Below are 21,379 nucleotides of genomic sequence, written 5' to 3'. Positions count from 1 at the left end.
GGATGTGAGGGATCATCCCAACTATGACCCAGATGGTGATCCATCCCTGAAGATTTGAATTGACCTTGGGAGGATCCAATGCCAGAGATAGGAGAGAGGCATTTGGCATAGGAGCTTTGTGGTGTTGGCCTTTCTGCTTATGATATGCTTGAGTGGAAGAAGGATGTGTTTGGAAAGGCACCCACTTTTGGTCAGAGATCAAAGCTTTGAATTTAGAAACAAAGACAGAATCTCCCCATATATAAGTTAAAGGATGAACTGATCAAAGCAGTTCAGGACAATCAGATGCTAGTGGTGATTGGGGAGACAGGTTCAGCTAAGACAACATAGGTCACACAGTACCTTGTGGAAGCAGGGTACACCACCAGAGGAAAATTTGGCTGCACCCAACCTCAAAGAGTTGCAGCAATGTCTGTTGCCAAGAAAGTAGCTGAAGAGTTTGGTTGCAAAATAGGGGAGGAGGTAGGATATGCCATCAGGTTTGAGGATTGTACAGGACTTGAGACAGGAATAAAGTACATGGCAGATGGTATTCTCTTGAGAGAGGCACTTGTTGATGAAAATCTTTCAGCTTATTTTGTGATCATGCTTGATGAGACGCATGAAAGGAGAAGAGTTTGGTTGCAGACTAGGGGAGGAGGTAGGATATGCCATTAGGTTTGAGCATTGTACAATACCTGAGGTAGTAATAAAGTAGATGGTAGTCTGTAGATGGTATGCTCTTGAGAGAGGCACTTGTTGATGAAAATCTTTCAGCTTATTTTGTGATCATACTTGATGAGGTGTGGTGGCCGATGCATAGTGAAGGTTTGATATCCAGCAATAGCAATGGCAAAGAGAAAGAGAGAAAGAGTGAGTAGCAGTAGAGAGAGAGAGAGAATGAGATGCATGATGTGTGGGTACAATGAGTTGTACCCCTTTTAGGTTTTTGTGATATTTATATGTAAAGTACAAGTGCTAAGGGTGTGTTTATACCTGAGCAGACATAAAAGGTACGGTGGCCCTTTATTCCCAACAGCCTCCCCACCTAAAGGTAGTGTGTCTTAAGGTTGAGAAAAGAATCAGCTAAGTAAAAGTATGTACAAAGCTGAAGTACATATACTATCTAACTCCCATCATATGTTGGCAATGAGTAAGCTGCTCTGTTGGAAGACCCTTCATGAGAAGATTTGTAAGATTATTATCTGCATATACCTTGATAAGCTTAATGATTTTGTTGTCGAGTACATCCTCGATAAAGTAATACTTCACTTGGATGTGCTTCGTCTTTGCATGAAAGACATAATTCCGTGCTAGCATGATAGCACTCAGGCTATCGCAATGGAGGACAAGTGTCTCCCTACCAGACGTGAAAGCCATAAAGTCTCCTTACATGCCTCAGTGGCAATCACATACTCTGTCTTTGTAGTCGACAATGCAACTCACTTCTGTACTTTGGAGATCCAAGAAATTGCTCCCCTTGTGAAGGTGGATACATACAGACTTCCTGCAGTCAGCATGACCAACATAGTCTGCATTTGCAAAGTCAACGATAGTTGCAAAACAGATGCACAAATCCTTTGTGCCCTTAAGATATCTCATGATTTCACTGCTTCTCAATGCTTCCTACCATATTTGGGATGCATTGTTTTCTTTGGATGTTGCTGTATTTAATACTTGTGCAGATCTGTTTGCCATCAGCTTGTTAGATTGTTTAAATCCTTCGTTGGTCTTTGGGTACATTATGGGCATCTTGTTGAAGCTGGACCTACTGCAGAGTAAGGTAATCTTGTTGAAGCTGGAGATCACAATGAAGTAGTTTGTGCTGATGATTCTACTAGATTGTATGTGATAAGATTCAATTAGATCACTGTAGGCATCACTGGAGGTTTTGATTGGCAGAAAGAGGCAAACAGAGTAGATGGTTGACCCTTGGTGTAGTTTCTCACTCCAGAAAATGAGTGTACCCCTGGTACATGACTGTGAATGTACATGCAGGAGATAGTATATACTGGTAGTTCCAAGCTCATTATACTGTCGATTTATCATTACATTAGGATCTGCTCCTATCAGTTCAGATGACATACTGTCAGTCCATTCCAGGTTCATTACATTATTCCACGTTTATTATACTGCTAGTCTATTATCATGGTAGCCTGTAGGATCTATTGTCAGTTCAAATGAAAAATAAATTATACTGCAGGTGCTTTGTTTAGTCATTTCATGCCTGCTTGGAGGAGACCAAATCTCAAGAATGCGAGCAGCAAGAGGACTATGTGACAAAATGGCAGCTGGAATGCAGGATCCTCCATGGGGCATATGTGAACTCTCAAATACAAAATAGTCCATAGGTAAATGGTCTCCCCTCTCTCTCTCTAGTGTTCGTGGCTAGTGACTTCGAAGAAGCTTGGCAACAGGGTATCGCTCTCTAGATAATATCCCCCTTTTAATTGTGTCTGTACAGCAGTAATTCTCCTCTCCTCCTCCTCCTTAATGAAATCCTCAATTCCTTGCAGCACCCTGACCATATGCTTATCATGAGGGTAGCAAGTAAGGATAGCCAACATGGATGCTTAACATTTGGCCAAATCAAAATCTCTTCTCCTAGCTTTAGCTCAAGCATGACCATGTTGCTTGGGGTTTTCAGTGATTACTGCAATATGTGCCTTTATTCTCCCAAAGGTATCTGCTATGCCAGTAGTACTTTCAATCCACTTTTCTTTCAACCTCTGACTAAATGTCTAATCCTTAAGAAAGGAGTTAGTAAACATAAATGGGGGAGGCCACTAATTTAAAGCAGATTTGCTTCTGTCAGATTTGCACTGAACTGATAGTAGAAAGGAGCTACTGTCAGTCCAAATTTACTGATGCCAGTTCAGGTTTATATGTTCTGAGTTTTCACTTGAAAGTACATGCTGTTAGTATTTTGGAAGACGATTTTCACTTGAGAGTACATGTTCTTGGTTGTTTGTTCGTGTTTGTTCAAAGGGGTAAATGGTTGAGCTCTAGGATGTTTTGATGGAAAAGAATGTAGGGTCAGAGTGCAGCAGTGCAGAAGCATATGACCAAAATTGAGAGATAGAGTCAAGATAGAGAGAAGAGAGAGAAAGAAAGAGACAGAAGAACACAAAAGATCTGCAAATGATGAATGCTGAATAAAGAATGCAGATATGTACACGGGTGCAATGCGTATGTCTGTATATCTCCACCTCGATGATGTTCCCCTGCTGTACACCTTCAAGTCTGCTGCAATCTGCACAATCTCAACCCTGAAATCTGCGATCAGATTTGTGTCAAAGTGTGTGTGGTGGGCTGGAATATATAGCCCATAAATCAGTGTTAGGTCGGCCCATAAATGATGGCTGATTGGGTAGAAATCAGGCCGTCTGCCTGAAAATGACACATGGCATGTGCAATAAATGCAACGACTGCTCCACCACAAGCGAATCTGCCCAGTGCTGCAGCCTGCCACATGGCACTCCTGCCATAAATGTGATGGTTGTAAACACTGCCGTGTGGCACAACAAGCCTAATCAGGACACACAACTCTGACAAAACTGCCCTCGAATGATTGTCTGACAGGAAATGCATGTACATAGCCCATCTTTGATGGCCTGTCCAGAAGATGACCAAATCGCTAACACCCCCACTTAGGTCCTGGATGCGGCATGAGGATGAGGGATTTGGAATGCTATTGAAGTAAAGTGTGAGGAAGCACCTTCGTTAAACAAGTCTGCAAGATTATCTTGCCTCTTGTAATACACCATATCAATGGTCTCATCCAGAAGCTTCTCCTGAATGAAATGGTACTGTATTTCTATATGCTTCGTTGTAGCATGGAACATGGGGTTCTGTGCCAAGGCAATGCAACTCTCATTGCCACATTGAAGAGTAGCAAGACTTGTCTCAGGATAGCCAAGCTCCTCCAACAACCTCTGAAACCACATTGTCTCGCATGTGGTAGAAGACGCGGCCCGATACTTGGCCTCAGTCAAAGAGAGGGCAACTGTGGGCTGCTTCTTACTGCTCTAGAGTGCCATCACTGTGGTACTTGGTCTTGAAGACCCATTTGATGCCAATAACCTTCTTATGAGGGGGACGGGGCACAAGGTACCAAGTGTCATTCCTCTCAATATCCTCCAACTCGTGCTCTATCGCTTTCGGCCAATGATTAGACTGCGAAGCCTCCTGCACGGAGGTGGGCTCTCTATCTTGCATAAGATGGGTCATCAGATAATAGTTAGAACAAACAAGCTCGGTGGAATGTCCCTAGTTCCTCTGAGAACGTGGCTACCACTTCTCAAGGACCCCCTCAATCCTTGCATTGCGGAGTGTATCGCGTGCCTAGTGAGAAGGAGGCCAGATCACTCTACGTCATGCTCCATTTACCGAAGTCTCTAGTACATCCATCGGTGGTGGCTTAAGCGGAGTAGTAGGCAGTGAAGTAGGATCCTCATCCGAAGAAGAAGCATCTCCAAGAGGCATTGGCTCCAAGGGAACAGTCTCTGGTGTCCAACTATCTTTGGGATCTCCAAGTATAGGATACTCCTTACCCCCCTCTGAAGCTAGAACCTCCATGAACAGAACGTCTCGAATCGTATAGACATCCCACTTAACGTAGCCTTGGGATTTCAAGCTATAGCCCAAAAATACCTGTTTCTTTGAAGCCACTTCACACTTGTCTCTAAGCATCATAACATGCTAGATGTGGTAGTTTTTACCATCAAGATTTTGATCTGATGGAAGAGCCTATAGGATGGGCACCTTCCGATCCATAATTGCTTGAAACTCCATATCGTCCTTAGAAGACATCTTCTCCTTAAATGCTTGCAGAAACACAAAAGCAGCCCCCTCTAACTGTGAAAATGCAACGTGCTAGGGCTCTTCTCTGCTTGTTCTACTCCTTCACTTGCTGAACGTGACGAAAATGTAAATTTTGCAATTGAAGGCTCAAAATGCAGCCTTCCTCCTTGAACAACAAAAATCAGCAGCTGACTTTGTTTTTTCCCTCACACTCACGCTCACCTCAGCCTTGTTCCAATGCGTAGCCCTCCCGCTCACCCTTGAATGTTGAAACACAGCCTTGTGTCACGACGAAATCCCATCTTCAGCTAGGTTCTCACTTAGTCATAGTCCTTTGCTGCTTTGATACCATGTCAGATTGTAGCGGTGTAGAAGCGTATGACCAAAATTGAGAGATAGAGTGAACACACAGAGAGAGAGAGAGAGTAAAAAGGAGGTTCCTCAAGTGGGCCTTGAGCATAATTCCCTTCCGGTTGATCGGAATGTGTCTTCTTGGGAAGATTCTTGGGTATCAGTGGTTAGACGTAATGTATGACAAGCTTCTCGTTCGGCTCTTGCCCACCCATTGCCACACCCTATCACTCAGACCTTTCAACGTAGAGGTAGGGGGTTTTACGTGAACCCTTAATCTTCACGTGCTCCGATCAGGGATGATAAAAGGAATTCCAATTCTGCTTTGCGCTTTGATATGCAGGGGAGGCTTGTGCCTAGGGATGTTTTTCGTTCACAACAACAAGAGTTTTCTTCTCGTGCTCCGATTGCTGGTTTGCAAAGGGCAGACCTTATAGATGTAATCTGAAGCGAGATGGAAAGATTCCAGGCAGCCAAAGTTGTAGATGTAAAAGGAAAAGGAAAAGCAGTGGTTTGATAGTTTTCTCATTTCCGATTTATTATGAGAATTGCTTTGTGGAATGTGAAAGGTATCTCTTCGCATAGCAAGCAGTATTGGTTATGGAAAGTTGTGTTTGCTGGAAAGTGGGATGTATTTTGTGCGGTGGATCATAAACAGCATGCTTTGGCTGGATCCTCCTATGTTTATAAGGATTATGTTGTTTTTTTCAGTGGTTGAGCTCCATATAAATCTGGAGTTATGTTGGCTGTCAAATCTTGTTTGCAGCAGCCATCGTTGGTTTCTCAAGACCCTCGAGGTCGATTTGTAATTTTGGAGATACTTTATGAGGGAGAGGTTTTGTGGTTGGTGGGCGAGCGTCGTTAACTTTATGATGACCTGCACTGCCTTTCCATGGCTCGCCAAGGTTTTGTTATGGGCAACTTTAATTCATGTCTATTTGAGGATTAGGCTACTTCTCTGCACTCAGTTATGGATGGTCTTGAGCGACAGGCTTGGGATGCCCTTGCAGTTGGATCTTTGAAGTAAGACATGTGGTCTTGGATGTATCCATCACAATTTGGTTATACCTATCGATCTTTGCAACATACTAACACCTGGGCCAGACTGGATCGGATATATATTTGTCAGAGTGATTCCTTTCTTCCTGCAGTTATTGACATGTGGGTGGAACGACAGCATGTCTTATCAGATCACTACCCTTTGGTCTTGGAAATGACCCATAGATCTGTTCGTGTATTTAAGGCTCTTCTTACTCGGGTTGCCACTCCGTTTTAATCAATCTTTTCTGCAGCAGAATCGGTTTTTGGAATATGTTCAGCAACTGATCGCTTCCTTTAGCTTGAAGGTCCTATCTGGAGGGAGGGATGCATGGGCTGTTTTTAGGGACAATGCTCGACAATTATCCAATCAGTATGGTATTTAGCAGGCTTCCTCTTTACGAGCTGAATTGCAAAATGCCCAATCTTTATTAGTCCACTCCTTGTCTTTAAGTCAATTAGGGGATTCTAATGATGAATTGATCACATGCATTGAATGGTTGAAAGGCAGGGCTCATTCTCTTCAAGAACAGGAATATGCAAAATACAAATTGTTGGCCAAAGCAGAAGCTTTATACGATAATAACTGCCAATCCCATCAATTCTTTGCTCGCCTGCACCAAAAATATGCTAGGGACAATATTATGCGCTTAATGGATAAACATGGTGTTATGGTGACGGATCCGGCCTCCATCATTCGTATGTGTGTCGACTTTTATAAGTCCTTGTTGGGTCCGCAAGAGAATTCTTCTGATGTTGTCCTCTCTGCTCGCCGCTATATTTGCGAGTTGGTAAGCAACCAGGTCAAACCAGAATGGGTGGACTTAATGGAGGTAGATATTTCAGAAGATGAAGTGGAAGAAGTGCTATCCCATCTACCTCGAAGGAAAAGCCTTGGCTGGGATGGGCTTCCTAATGAGCTGTTTTTAGCTAATGTGCACTAGCTTAAAGACCCATTGACTCGCGTGTGCCAGCAAGTGTGGAACTTTGGTACCATGCCATTCGACTCGAAGATTGCTGTCATTCAGTTGTTGCCCAAGGTTCCCTTCCCCACCTCTTTGAAACAATGGATACCTATTTCCGTTATGGGTTCGTTATATAAAATCTTCTCCAAAATCATTGTGAACAGATTGCAGAAAGTTTTTCCGCACCTGGTTCATCCACGTCAATATGGTTTCATTAAAGGTACGGAATATCATGCATAACATCTTGAATGTTCAACTAGAAATTGACTATGCTAAAGCTTCAGGACAACAAGTAGTAATGCTTTAGCTTGATATTGAGAAGGCATTTGATCATGTTAGCTGGCCTTTTTTGCGGCAATTATTGTCTACAATGGGATTTGGCCCTCGCATGGTTTCTCTTGTTGACACTATTGGTCAGGGAGCTGTAGCTCGTTTGCTCTTAATGGAGGAGAAATTGCCTTATCTCGATCTCTTAGGCAAGGCTACCTTGTCAGCCCTTTGCTGTTTGCTTTGGTCACTCACCCGATGCTCTCATTGTTGGACAAGTTGGCTGATCAAGGTGAGATAGTTGGCTTGACTCTTCCCAGTGGTACTCAACTTGTGGGTCGATCTTTGGTAGACGATTCTTTTATGTTCCTTAAGGCTGATCGCACTAATGTTAATTGGGCAATGGTGGCATGGAATCTTTTTGCTTTGGCATCTGGTCTTCATATTAATACACAGAAATCTATACTTCTCTCTTGGATGAAGTCTGATCTGCAGGCCTTGGGCTGGCATGGAATTGTGATCCCAAAGGGAAATATAACGAGACACTTGGGATATCCTATTGGGTTGGAGGTAGCACCCCGGGCCTTACTGGATTGGATGGCCTCTTGGATTCATGAAAGGTTCATGTACTGGAAATCTCAAGGCTAGCCTTTACATGTCAGACTGAAAGTTGCTCAAAGTATTATGATCAGTACGATATCGTTCTTTTTGCCACTCCTTCCCTAGACTAAGAAGTCCCTTTTGGAACTTGTTCAGCCTATTAGGTTTACATTGTGGAAATAGAAGGGGAATTGGTTGGGTCAGGTTTGGATTTCGTGGTAGCATGTGACTATGCCTAAACGAATGGAAGGAGCAGCCCTATTGGATGTTAATTTGCATATGAAAGCCTTAAGGTTGGCCCTTTTGCAGGCATTATGTGTACAGAGCCATCCTTGGTCGAACATTGCAAAATTTTTCATTGAAAAGATTGGCATCTCTCATGGTAATACGGTTATTTGTGCCTCCTAGTGGTATGTGCTCAACTCCTCGAGGCCAATTAAGACCACCTAGTCTTTTCTTCTTTCTCATTAGATTGCATCTTGGCAGGAGATCTTACGTTTTTCAGTTTGGCGCCCTCTTGAGATTCACAAGGAGGCGAATTCATTGCAAGGAGAGGTCTTAGCCTCCTCCAGGTTGTTGGATTGGCCGGACAAAGATTTGCATAGACTCAAGTTTGATCGGATGGCTCGTTTGGGGTTGCAGACATTTTTTGATGGTGTTATTCCTGGGCAGTCCCGTCTTTACTCTTTTTGGCGTATTCATCAACACTTTCGGGTACCCCGTGGATATTGTGATATCTGGTCATCCATATAGATCACACTTCAGAGGTTCTCTCCTTTACCAGTGTTGCAGCCATTGTATCCATGGTGTGACTGGAAGTTTGTGATTCTGGATGATTTTGAGAAGAGGTCTGCTAACTAGATATACCATCAGACGGTGGAGGCCAAGAGATGGGTCACTACAAAGGTGAATAAATTATGGCATATTAGGGACGGCAAAAAGAAGTGGTAGGAAAGATTCCTTCAGCTTTGGAAGTCTAAGGTTTCCTATCAGGGGAAAATCTTCTTGTGGAGACTGCTGATTGGTGGTCTTCCAACTAGAGAGGTGCTGCGTGCCCGAAAGATCTCTGCTGGTCGTTGTATATTTTGCATTACATGTGATGAAACATTGCTTTGTCTTTTTGCCTCTTGTCCAGTAGCGCGATAGATCTGGTGTTTTATTTCTCGCGTTTGACTCTCGGCGACTCGGCTCTGGATAACAGCCCGGTCATGGATTATGGGAAAGCTGCCCTCCGTGCCTTCTTTACATTTTGATTATTCCTGTGTGTTCCAGTTCCTTAGATGGACTGCCTTGTGGCATATTTGGCGAACTCGGAATACCTTTCTTTTTGATTTGGTCTCGGGCATCCATGGTCATGTGGCTTGTATTTGAGGTTTAGTGCCATGGCAGATTTCTTCTATGATATCAGCTGACCTGGTTCTTCCTGACATTGCTGCCCACTGGCTGGCCATTGTTTGCTCGACACCAGCAGTGTGATTTTCTCTTTGTGACATAGTCCTAATAGTCTTTCGTCACTTTCTTTGAGGACCTGATGGTTTGATGCAACAGAATGTAAACACAGAGAGAGAGAGAGAGAGAGAGAGAGAGAGAGAGAGAGAGAGAGTTTCTCTGATAACCTGATGGTCTGATGTAACAGAAAATAAGAGAAAGTATGAGATACAGAGAGAATGCTGACCTGATGGTCTGATGTAAATATTTACTACTTAATTCAATTATCTTCATGAAAAAAAAGAGAACACTGAAGATCTGCAAATGATGAATGCTGAATAAAGAATGCAGATATGTACATGGGCGCAATGCATATTTTTGTGTATCTCCACCTTGATGATGTCACCCTGCTGTTCACCTTGAAGTCTGCTGCAATCTGCATGATCTCAACCCTGAAATCTGCAATCAGATCTGTGTCAAAGTATGTGTGGTGGGCTGGAATATATAGCCCATAAATCAGCATCAGATCGGCCCATAAATGATGGCTGACTGGGCAGAAATCAGGCCGACTGCCTGAAAATGACATGTGGCATGTGCAATAAATGCACCGACTGCTCCAGCACAAGTGAATCTGCCCAGTGCTGCCATGTGGCACTCCTGCCATAAATGTGATGGCTGTAAACACTGCCACGTGGCACAACCAGCCTGATGACGACACACAACTCTGACAAAACTGCTCTCAAACGTGTGTCTGATAGGAAATGCATGTACACAACCCATCTCTGATGAATGCCTTTCCAGGGGATGACCAAATCACTAACATGTAGCCCCTTGAGATATTCATGAAAGTTAAACCTCACAGATTCTTATTTCAATGCAAAGGTTGTCTCTCTTTCTTGGTAGAGTTAATTAATGTAAATGAAGCTTTTACTCAAGAATGGTACTACATAGATGTTACTTTAATGTCTTGCTTTGGGGTTATCTTTTATCTGAATGGAGTGTACTTTTCAAAAAAAAAAGAGGAGTTTCTATAACGATTAGTATTCTAATATCGAATTATGTTATTTAATGTAGATGGCTTGAAAGAAGGTGCAACTGCCTTCTTCATTTAAGTTCAAGAATATGTTTAGGCCTAATGCATCTGATGAAGAGTCTCGTCCAAGCTCTTCCAAGCACTTTCAAGCAACATTAAGCACTGCCAAGCCATGCCAAACACTTGGAAGCACCGCCAAGCATTGCCAAGCACTTGAAAGCACAGTGAAGCACTGCCAAGCATTGCCAAGCACTTGGAAGCACTGTGCATTACCAAGCAGTCTGAGGCAAGTATTGTGGTCCCTCAGCTTTGGCACAAAGTATGGCTTCAGACTCTCAAAGCATCTGAGGCTGATCTTTATATTAGGATGTGGTGCCTGGAACTGCATTTAAAAGTCCCTCTGAGACACAAAACAATGCATTTAGAATCGGTACAACCTCTTCACATGTACATACTAAATGCACTTCAGAGAACGTCATTAACAGCATTTCCAAGCATTGCCAAGCACTAGGAGGAACTGCAAGCACTACCAGGCACTTCTAATCACTTGGAAGCACTGCCAAGCAGTCTGAGGCACTACCAAGCACTATGAAGCACTGCCAAGCAACACCAAGCACTGCTAATTACTTGGAAGTGCTACCAAGCAAGTAGTGTCAGGCACTGCCAAGCACTTCAATTACAGCAATTTTGTCATCAATAACAAATTTCAAGCACGTTCTAGTACATCCAAGCACCTTTTCTACCACATTGCAAGCACTATCAAGCTCAGTTAAGCAGTTTCGGCATGTTGTCAAGCACTTCCAAGCTCTAGGGAGGATTGTCAAGTACGCCCAATCACTTCCAAGGATTACCAAGCACTTCCTAGCTTTTATAAGCACTACCAATCACTTCCAAGCATTGCCAAGCAGTTAGAAGCACTTTGATGCATTGTGAATGACTGACATGCACTTGACAGCACTAATCAAGCATGTTGAGGCGTTGTAATGCACTTTGAAATTCACTTCAGCACTAGCAGCCTAGATGAAAGCAGTAGTTCATATAGAAAAGCATGTGCTTCATTGAGATGTCATACCTGAGGGAAATCCAGTAGATGCAATCGTTGCATGACATGGGCACTCATGTCTATCCTTTTTCTCACTACATCTTTTGGTCTGACTGACCAAAACTCAAATACAATTTCCTTGATTTTGCTTGTGATGCTGCTTATTTGATGCACTTGACGGTGACAGACCTCCAAGGGAAATAAACCATTTTTGCCATCATGATGAAGCTGGGAATTGGTGGCAATGACATTCCATCAGTGTAGCCCCAAAGCCTTGGCAACATTTCTACTCCTCAATTGATTGTCAACCCCACAAGCGCCATTGAGGCATGCCGTGATAGTAGCCTGTTTCAATATTTGAGTGGGGTGTCTTTTTGAAAATTGATGGTATGCTTTGATACCATTTGATGGGGGAGCAAGCTTCAATACAAGACAAGAGTATAACAAGGGACTAATATGAGCAATCATAGACATATGAGAATTAAAAAATGTATTGTAGAAAGTACTTTTATTTTGCTTGCCAAGTGGTTTTTGTAAAAGTACTTAAAAGTATTTTACAGTCACTGTAGTACTTTCTCATATTGAGCAAGCCTTTTGTATCACCTTAGAGTACTTAGCAAAGCACTCCAATCCACTTTCAAGTGGATCTGGTTATCTACCAAGTGGTGTGTAGAAACCACTTTCTAAGCAATCTGAACCACTTTTCAAGAAATTTGTAACCAATTTTCAAGGGGAATAAAAGTATTTTCTACCATACATTTGTTGTTCTCATATGTCTGTGATTGCTCGTATTAGTCCATTGTTGTTATACTCTTGTTTTGTAATGTGCCCACCTATCGGCTGTCACAGCACGCTTTTAGTGGTCCATCGGAAGACGAGTCTAAGCGACGCCGCCTAACACTCCCATGGAATAGCACGGGGTTTGTTGCCTGGGTTTTCTCGAGTCCGCCTCGCAACAGATTGTCCGCGGCCGAACCCACTAGGATCGCCCTGAAATCTGGGTTCCTAGGGCCAAGGTCTCCTAACAGCATTCTAGCGTTGGGTTTTGGACATTCTACTTTATGTAGAGATACCCAATCCGAAGCAAATCCATACCGCACTTGGTTCAAAGAGAATGGGAAACGAGAGGGATGCGCGCTCAACCTCTCTGTCCGAAGGGTACAGTCCCATTCCGGTTCCCTAAAACGGCATGAATCGGGTTCTAACTTAAGAATACCTTAAGTCGAATGGCGATAAATCCTTGTGAGAAGCCTCTCAGTTCTCTGGGACCATCCTGTCTTGTAGGATGGACCTGTTGGGGATTTCGTCCATCCGCTTCCCTTGATAGCTTTAGTTTTCTAATTAGGTCCTACTACATTTATGCGCGACATTTAAAATCAACTTCATTAATTAAGTCTTTTAGGGCACAAGGTTCGTTCGCGTGATTTGCAGCACAGACACAAAAACAAAATAAGTAGTCCTTTTGAGAAACAAGTTCCTTAACTTATCTTCAAGTTAATCTGTCTTCTGTCCATACAGGAGAATTATGTATCCCTTCTGTCCAATAGAAGTACCCGGTCCAAATCACATGGCACCAAAATTTCCATCCTTTATCTAGAATAGAATCTTCCAACGCCGCCAGACGTTGGGCTCACGCAGTCTACAATTCCGTTTTGGTCTAGGCAAGGGGTATCCAAAGCTCCATTGACCCCAAGCAACCTAGGAGAGAGACGCAACTTCCGTGGTTGGCCTTTTCACCACTCGACCTTCGGTCCATGAATCGAGCAGTGTCCTCTCAGGGTAATCCACGGTGCGATCTTGGAGATGATTTACTCGTGCAAAATATCATTGCTTAATTAATCCAATTAACAATCAAGCATAATTAAGGCAATCAGTCGTAATATCATCTTTTAGAAAAGATTCCTTTATTTTCCATGGAAACTTGTCATTACAGACGTAGTGCCATGCATTTACCATCGAACACAAGGACTTGGAATATTTATCCAAATCACAATACAAGGATCAGTTGATTGTAAAAAAAACATTTAGGATGTTGTTCAGTCAACCAATAAAACTAATTGCATTTTTCCCAAACAATACAAGAATAAACGCGATAATAATTTCATCTCATATTCACTCTCCCCCTTGGGATCAAAGAGTGATTCCAAGCAAAATTTACTTAATACTTGTATGTACAATTTCTAATGTTATTCTTTTTACGATTATGCTATTCATAATCCCTGATCGATTGCTCTATCAACGAATAAGCTATACGCAACTAAGTGTAATTAACTTTCCTTGATACATGCATTTTGCAAACTCCATCTTTCGAATATGTGAGAAGAGGCATATCCCTTCCCATGACCTATTCTCGTATATCATAGTATGGAGCCTAATGTATCTCATGCGAGAATCAAAGCAAGCATCTATCAATTTAGAAATACATTACTTACGATCGGAACTGTTGTTAGATTGACAGTGATGTCTTCGCCCGAAGCTTCGTTGCTGGTTGTAGGATTGCCATCCGTATGCGACATTCTTCGCTTGGAGGCTCTCGTCCGCAAGTAGACTCAAGAGATTAAGAAGGCGGAATAGATTCGAGATGGGAGAGCGTAAGAGAAGATGGTTAAGTTGAGGATCTAGATAGAGAGAATTGTGCAGCCTCTTGAGGTAACTCTTCTCTCTCTCTCTCTCTCTCTCTCTCTCTCTCTCAAGCTCTCTCACAATCCCTTGGAGGGGTATCCTTCTCTCTATCCTTCTCTCTACCTCTCTCTTGCAGCCTCTCGAGGACTCCTTATGCTCTCTTGTGCCTCCCCATGCCTCATATTTATAATGAATTAGAGAGGAGGGGATGTAGCTGAGAACAAGAGTTCTTGGTGGAGGGACTCTTGGAAAACTCAGTGATCTGATGCTTAACTCATAAATCTGATGGTTCCATTGGCTCCAAAAGGGGGATAAAATGCCGAGACACTTGGTTAAAAAGCTTTCAGATCACTCATTCTTTCTCTCCCTGTTCAAAGTGTTGTCTACTGCTTGTAGATTGCGATAATGGCGCACGAGATTTTGTCAATCTCTCTTTATCATTTTTCTTTTTATAAAATCTCCAAAACTGACTAAAATATCACTTGTCTTTTCTTTTAAATGACATCTAGTTCTATCTTTTTAGGATAATATCTAAAATATACTAGTTTTTAATCCAAAAATCTAATATTTTTGGACCATCCAAACTATACACATTAATACTAGTGATTAATATGGCTCATAAGTCTCGTTCACATTGTAACTTCCGTGAAGGGTGGCTACGGTCCTTGTCAATCCGAGAAAATTATCGGATTTATGACTCGTTTTTAAAAAAATATGTATATATTTTAAATAAAATCATTAATTATTAACATTAGTTAGTCTTTAGTTGGTAAACTTACTAACTTGTTAATTGACTGACTAACTTTCGAACTAACCAACTAATTTTTATTGCGTGGAAATATTACATGTTTTGTGTCAAAGCTTGCTCCCCCATCACATAGTATCAAAGCATACCAACAATTTTCACATGGTACCAGAGCATACCATTTCTTGACATGATATCAGAGCTCGTAGGTTGACAGTGCCTAGTTTTGGGATCTTGAGTGACAAATACAATTTTCATTTATCACAATATCACATTATTGCAGCTGAAAATAGCACCAAGCCTACACAAATTTCACTTCGAGAGAGCTGAAAAGCTAAATAGCACTAATTATGCAACATGAAAGGTGAAGATGGAGTCCCTACTATTGTTCCAAGAATGTTGGGAGATAACAACGAAGTATTATCTTGGAAGCATTGCGAGCTTCCTTCTCCATCTTCTCCATACATGTAGTTGGCTGATTTTCCTTTCCAATCAGCTTCGTTGCTCCTGCATTCCTTAACAAGATGCCCATACCTTGAGCATTTAAAACATTGCATGGAATAAAAGTTGCTTCTACCTCTTCCTCTTCCTCTACCTCTTGAGGAAGGACTTTCTCTACCATAAAATGATGGATTACTTTCATAAGGTTGCTGACCTTGATTGTTGTTGGGCTGATGTCTTCCTCTTCCTCTGTTGGGAATAAAGGGCCATCGTGCCTTTTATATGTGCACGGGTGTGAACGCACCCTTAGCACACTTGTACTTTCATATATATCTATCTAAAAACCTAAAGTGGTACACACTCCAATTGTACCCAAGAACATCTTGCATCTCTCGCTCTCACTCGCTGCTGTTGCTCACGTGTTTGCTCTTTACCTGACATTTCATCGCCGGACATTGCATCTCCGCAGCGCATCACTCACTTCAAACTGGTATCAGAGCTTCGACTAAGGTGTTCGCGCTTCTCGCAGTCCGTGCAGAGCTTCGGTTAAGGTGTTCATGCTTCTCGCAGTCCACAGGTCACGTTTTTCAGCCAGGCGACATTTCCCAGGTTGCGTGCAGGTCAGTCAGTCATTTTCTGGTCAGCTCGTCACTGTTCTTGGACAGTGTGCAGTCAGGCGTGCAGTTCCAGGCAGCATGCAGCTCAGGCGCAGGTCAGAAGTGACGTGTTTTGCACAGGCGCTGGTCACGCAGGTCACGCCAGGTCAGTTCGTGACTTTCCAGGCCACGTGCAGCTGGCGGCAGGTCAAAACGCTGGCGGCAGGTCAAAACGCAGCAGTCGTCACGTTACGGGACAGTTTTCGTCAAATTTCTCTTGCAAAATTTTTTTAATTTTCAAAGGTTTACTGCAAGCTGCCCCCTTTGCCCACTGACGGGAGTTCGCGCGTGTAAGCACAGTTCTGTGTTTTGGGCAGATTTGAGCCACAAATTTGGGGATTTGTCCGGATTTGACACGAGCAAGACACACAGTGAGATTCTGTCTCAGAAATTGCAGGAATTTGTGACATTTTGCCTCCGAAATTTGGAGCTTTTCATGTACATGTTAAAATTGGGCTGAAATTGACCCAATTTCTTGACATTGATGCACATTGGACCCCGTGCAATTTGGGGCTTTTGCTGTTTGAGCAAAATTTGTGCGCAAATTGGTCATTTTATGTACATGCGGGTTTAATTTCATGCAATTTGGACGCCCGACACTTGAAAAATTTGGGGGTTTTGCTGAAATTGCTTCATTTTGGCAAAATTGGTCTACTCTATGCATGTCAGAGACAGTGCAGATGTATGGTTGATGTTTTGAGCACAAAACTTTGGGGCTTTTGACCGTGCGGGTCAAATTTTATGCCCGTGGGTGCATGTACAGCAGAAATTGCAGCTAAAATTTGGGACTTCTCATGTAATGTGATGTATTTGTCCTTGGAACAGCTGTCATCAGTTGTGGAGTGCTGTAGCACAACATTTGGTGCTTCTGAAAATTGATTTGCAGATCTGAAATTTCTGCTTTTAACTGGTAATTATTGCTGGTTGGTACTTGTTTGTACCTTGGTCACTTGTTTGACAGTTTGGGCCTGCATTTGCTGAATTTGTGGTCATATTTTGGACTGAAAATCATGGCTGGCAGCAGCGATAGCAGCCATCTTATGCACATCAAGAAACTTGAGGGTGCACATAATTTTGCAGTGTGGCAAAAGCAATGCTACAATATCCTGTTGCAGAAGAAGCAGGCTAAGCCGATCAAGGCCAAAGGGGTAAAGCCCGCAGATGTGGAACAAGATGACTGGGATGAGTTGAACGAGCTTGCACGCTCGACCATTGAGCTATCTGTCTCTGATGCTCTGCTGTTTAACATAGAGGGTTTGGACACTGCCTATGCCATTTGGACTAGACTGGAGGAATTGTATGCTCAGAAGAGTGCAGCTAGTAAGGTGTATTGGCTAAAAAAGCTTATGGATTTGCGGATGAAAGAAGGAACTGCTATGTCAAATCATCTGAGTGAATTCAACTCAATTTTCAGCCAGCTGGTTGCTTTGAAGTTTGTCATTGATGACGAGTTTAAAGCTACCTTTCTGCTTTGCACTCTACCAGAGAGTTGGGATACATTCAGGACTGCCTTGAGTAACTCGAATGCTATGCTTATGTATTCTGACGTGGAAAGCTCTTTGCTTATGGAAGAGATAAATAGGCAAAATAATGCATCAAGTAAGTCGTCTAGTGCCTTGCATACCAGGGGCAGATCCAGATCACAGCAGAAGGGAAAATCTGATGGCAAGGGTCGCAGCATGTCTTGCGGCAAGAATGTGGAATGCCACCACTGTGGCAAGAAGGGTCACTTTAAACGTGACTGTTACAAGTGGAAGAAAGAGAAAGGGAAAGGCAAGAAGACAGAGGACAGCAAGGAAGAGAAGAAAGAGAGCCAGCCCAAGAAGAGCAGCGTCAAGATCGAAGAGGTGAATGTAGTCACTCAGGACAGTGACAGTGGGAACGATGTACTCTTCGTGTCTTCATGTTTTGATGCCCATGCATTGGTTGCCGATTCGGCTGATGACATGCATACCTGGATTTTAGATTCGGGTGCCTCCTTTCATGTCACCCCTTACAGAGATTGGTTTTCCGATTATACAGGCGGTCGACATGGTGTTGTTCATCTCGGGGACAACTCAGCATGTGATATTGCAGGCATTGGCAGTGTGCAGCTTCAGTTTCAGCATGGTTCTGTCTTTACTCTTCAGAATGTTCGTCATGTACCTGAGCTCAAGAAGAGCTTAATCAGTACTGGGCAGCTAGATGATGATGGTTATCATACCACATTTGGCAATGGAAAATGGAAGATCAGTACAGGATCTAGAGTCATTGCCAGGGGTTCAAAGAGTGATACTCTGTATCCTCTTCATGTATCTAGTGTGCGTGACCATGTTGTCGCAGTAACCGAGCAGCCAAGTGTTTCTTTGTGGCATGGCCGGTTAGGACACATGAGTCAAACAGGAGTGAAAGTTCTTTCTCGTTTGGGGTACTTGCCTTGTCTCCGTTATGCTGATTTTGAGCATTGTGATCATTGTGTCTATGGTAAGCATGCGCAGACATCTCATAAGAAATCTCTTTCTTTGAAATCTTCACCTCTAGAGTTAGTACATTCAGATGTATGTCAGATGCCAGGATTGTCTTTGGGGGGGAAGAAGTACTTTGTCACCTTTGTCGATGATGCTACACGGAAGGTATGGGTTTACCCCATTCGTAGCAAGGATGAAGTACTTGACAAGTTTAAAAACTTCTTGGCATTGGTTGAAAATCAGACTGATAAGACACTTAAGTGTCTTCGCTCTGACAATGGTGGGGAATATGTGTCCAAGGCCTTTCAGGCATTTTGTGACAGCAAAGGGATAAAAAGGGAGCTCACTGCCCCTCATAATCCACCCCAGAATGGAGTTGCAGAGCGTATGAACAGGACTATACAGGATAAAGTCCGTACTATGCTGTCTCATGCTGCATTACCCCATGGTTTTTGGGCAGAGGCTGTTATGACAGCCGTTCACTTGATCAATCGGTCACCAAACATGTCTTTGGGGGGGGGGAGTCCCTCAGGAAGCGTGGTCGGGCAAGCCACCTTCTTATGCTCATTTACGAGTGTTTGGCTGCGAGGCTTTTGTGCACATTCGTAAGGAAGACCGCAGCAAACTTGAGCCAAAGTCCTGTAAATGCATATTCCTAGGATATGGTGACGAGGGTGAAATGGGGTATAGATTGTGGGATCCCGTGAAAAGGAAATCAGTGCGCAGCAATGATGTTATCTTCCGGGAAGGTCGCATGCATAAACAGCCCGAAAAGACTGAGGAGGTTCGTAGGGTTGTATTCCGGGAAGAAGTACCTTTTGGACAGCAAAATGTGCCCGCTGTACAGCAGCAAATACCTGCTGTAAATGAACCTGCGAATGCAGAAAATGATGCTGGAAATGATCAACCAGCCATTGCCCATAATGATGAGCCACTAAATGTGCAGGAACAGCCAGGACAGCAAGCTGTTAATGTTGATTTGCAGGCTGAAATGCCAGGACAGCAAGCTATAAATGATAATATGCAGGCTGAACAGCCAGCAAACAATGATCATTGGGTTAGGAGATCGTCTAGGGCTACTAGACAGCCCGACAGATTCGTTCCTGGTGCAAATAATGTGGCTGATTATGTCATGATCACTGGCTGTGGTGAGCCGTCATGCTTCAAGGAAGCAATGGACAGGCAGGACAGCAAGAAATGGTATAAAGCCATGATGTCAGAGATGGAAACTCTTGAGAAAAACGGCACTTGGGACTTGGTGCAGTTGCCTAAAGGGCAGAAAACGCTTCCATGCAAATGGGTTTATAAGATGAAGGTCACTTCTGGTTCCTCGCCAAAGTACAAAGCCAGATTGGTTGCTAAGGGGTACAAGCAGGAACATGGAGTTGATTTTGATGAGATCTTCTCTCATGTAGTCAAAATGACTACATTGAGAACCATTTTGGGCTTGGTTGCAGCTGAAGATATGGAGCTCATACAGATGGATGTAAAGACTGCATTTTTACATGGTGATCTGCATGAAGACATATATATGCAGCAGCCTGAAGGGTTTGTGGCTAAAGGCAAAGAGAAGATGGTATGTAAGCTCAAACGGAGTTTGTATGGGCTGAAGCAAGCATCAAGAGAATGGTATCATAAGTTTGATACATTTATGCAGTCTCAAGGTTTTCAAAGAAGTCAAGTGGATCACTGCTTGTACACCAAGAAGGCCGCAGATGGCAGCCTGATTATCTTGGTTCTGTATGTTGATGACATGCTGATTGCTGGCAGGGATACTCATGCCTTGGATTCGTTGAAGCAAAGTCTTCATGACAGCTTTGACATGAAGGATCTTGGTGATGCAAATCACATTCTTGGCATGCGAATACTCAGAGATAGGTCCAAAGGATTACTCTTTCTATCTCAACAGGAGTATGTCTCTAAGGTTTTGCAGCGTTTCAATATGGAGGGGGGGAAACCAATTGGTGTTCCATTGCCTCCATATGTGAAACTCAGTGCAGAGGACAGCCCTACATCTGATGATGAGAAGGCTGAAATGGCCAAGATTCCATATGCTTCAGCTGTTGGCAGCTTGATGTATGCTATGGTTGCTACACGTCCTGACATTGCCTTTGCAGTGGGAGTGGTTAGCAGATATATGGCAAACCCTGGCAAAAAGCATTGGAAAGCAGTGAACGGTATTATGAGATACCTCAAAGGCACAAGTGATTTGTGCATCTGCTTTGGAAAGCAGAAGGCATCTGTCGTTGGCTTTACGGATGCAGACTATACTGGTCATGCGGACTGTAGAAAGTCCACTTCTGGGTATGTGTTTACCTTCACAGGAGGAGCAGTCTCTTGGATCTCCAGGCTACAGAAGTGTGTTGCATTGTCTACTACAGAGGCAGAGTATGTGGCTGCTACTGAGGCATGCAAGGAGGCTTTATGGCTTTCACGTCTGGTGGGAGATCTTGGCATTACAGAGTTACCCGTTCTTCATTGTGATAGTCAGAGTGCTATCATGCTAGCACGGAATCCCGTCTTTCATGCAAAGACGAAGCACATACAGGTGAAGTATCACTTCATCAGAGATGTACTTGACAGTAAGAGCATTGAGCTTGTCAAAGTGCATACAGATGATAATCCTGCAGATCTTCTCACGAAGGGTCTTCCAGCAGAGCGGTTTGCTCATTGCCGACAGATGATGGGAGTTGGATAGATATATGTATTTCAGCTTTGTACATACTTAGACTTAGCTGATTCTTTTCTCCTCTTAAGGCACATTGCCTTTAGGTGGGAGGTTGTTGGGAATAAAGGGCCATCGTGCCTTTTATATGTGCACGGGTGTGAACGCACCCTTAGCACACTTGTACTTTCATATATATCTATCTAAAAACCTAAAGTGGTGTACACTCCAATTGTACCCAAGAACATCTTGCATCTCTCGCTCTCACTCGCTGCTGTTGCTCACGTGTTTGCTCTT

General features: G+C 43.2%; 1 protein-coding gene across 7 annotated transcripts in view; it reads left to right on the top strand.

The window, feature by feature from the left end:
* The window catches only part of LOC148020048 (uncharacterized), a 147,724-nt gene that overhangs the window by 57,859 nt on the left and 68,486 nt on the right, over positions 1 to 21,379 (top strand). For 2 of the 7 annotated variants that reach the window (XR_015694984.1, XM_087700882.1), the window contains 2 exons: positions 2,183 to 2,330; positions 9,640 to 10,349. Coding sequence is in view for 5 of the 7 variants with exons in the window: in XM_087700882.1 (XP_087557008.1) it covers positions 2,183 to 2,259 (77 nt within the window). In the remaining 2 variants the exon portion in view is untranslated. Of the gene's footprint in view, positions 1 to 2,182; positions 2,331 to 9,639; positions 10,350 to 21,379 lie in introns of those variants that run through there. The other 5 variants (XR_015694985.1, XM_087700885.1, XM_087700884.1 and 2 more) reach the window with 3 other exon arrangements.

This window comes from Lygodium microphyllum, chromosome 19, assembly GCF_053477565.2.
Source record: "Lygodium microphyllum isolate KBCC chromosome 19, Lygodium_microphyllum_v1.1.10, whole genome shotgun sequence".
NCBI classification, from domain to species: domain Eukaryota; kingdom Viridiplantae; phylum Streptophyta; class Polypodiopsida; order Schizaeales; family Lygodiaceae; genus Lygodium; species Lygodium microphyllum.
The sequence above is the reverse complement of the archived record's forward strand: the minus strand, read 5'-3'. Positions and strand labels throughout refer to the sequence as shown.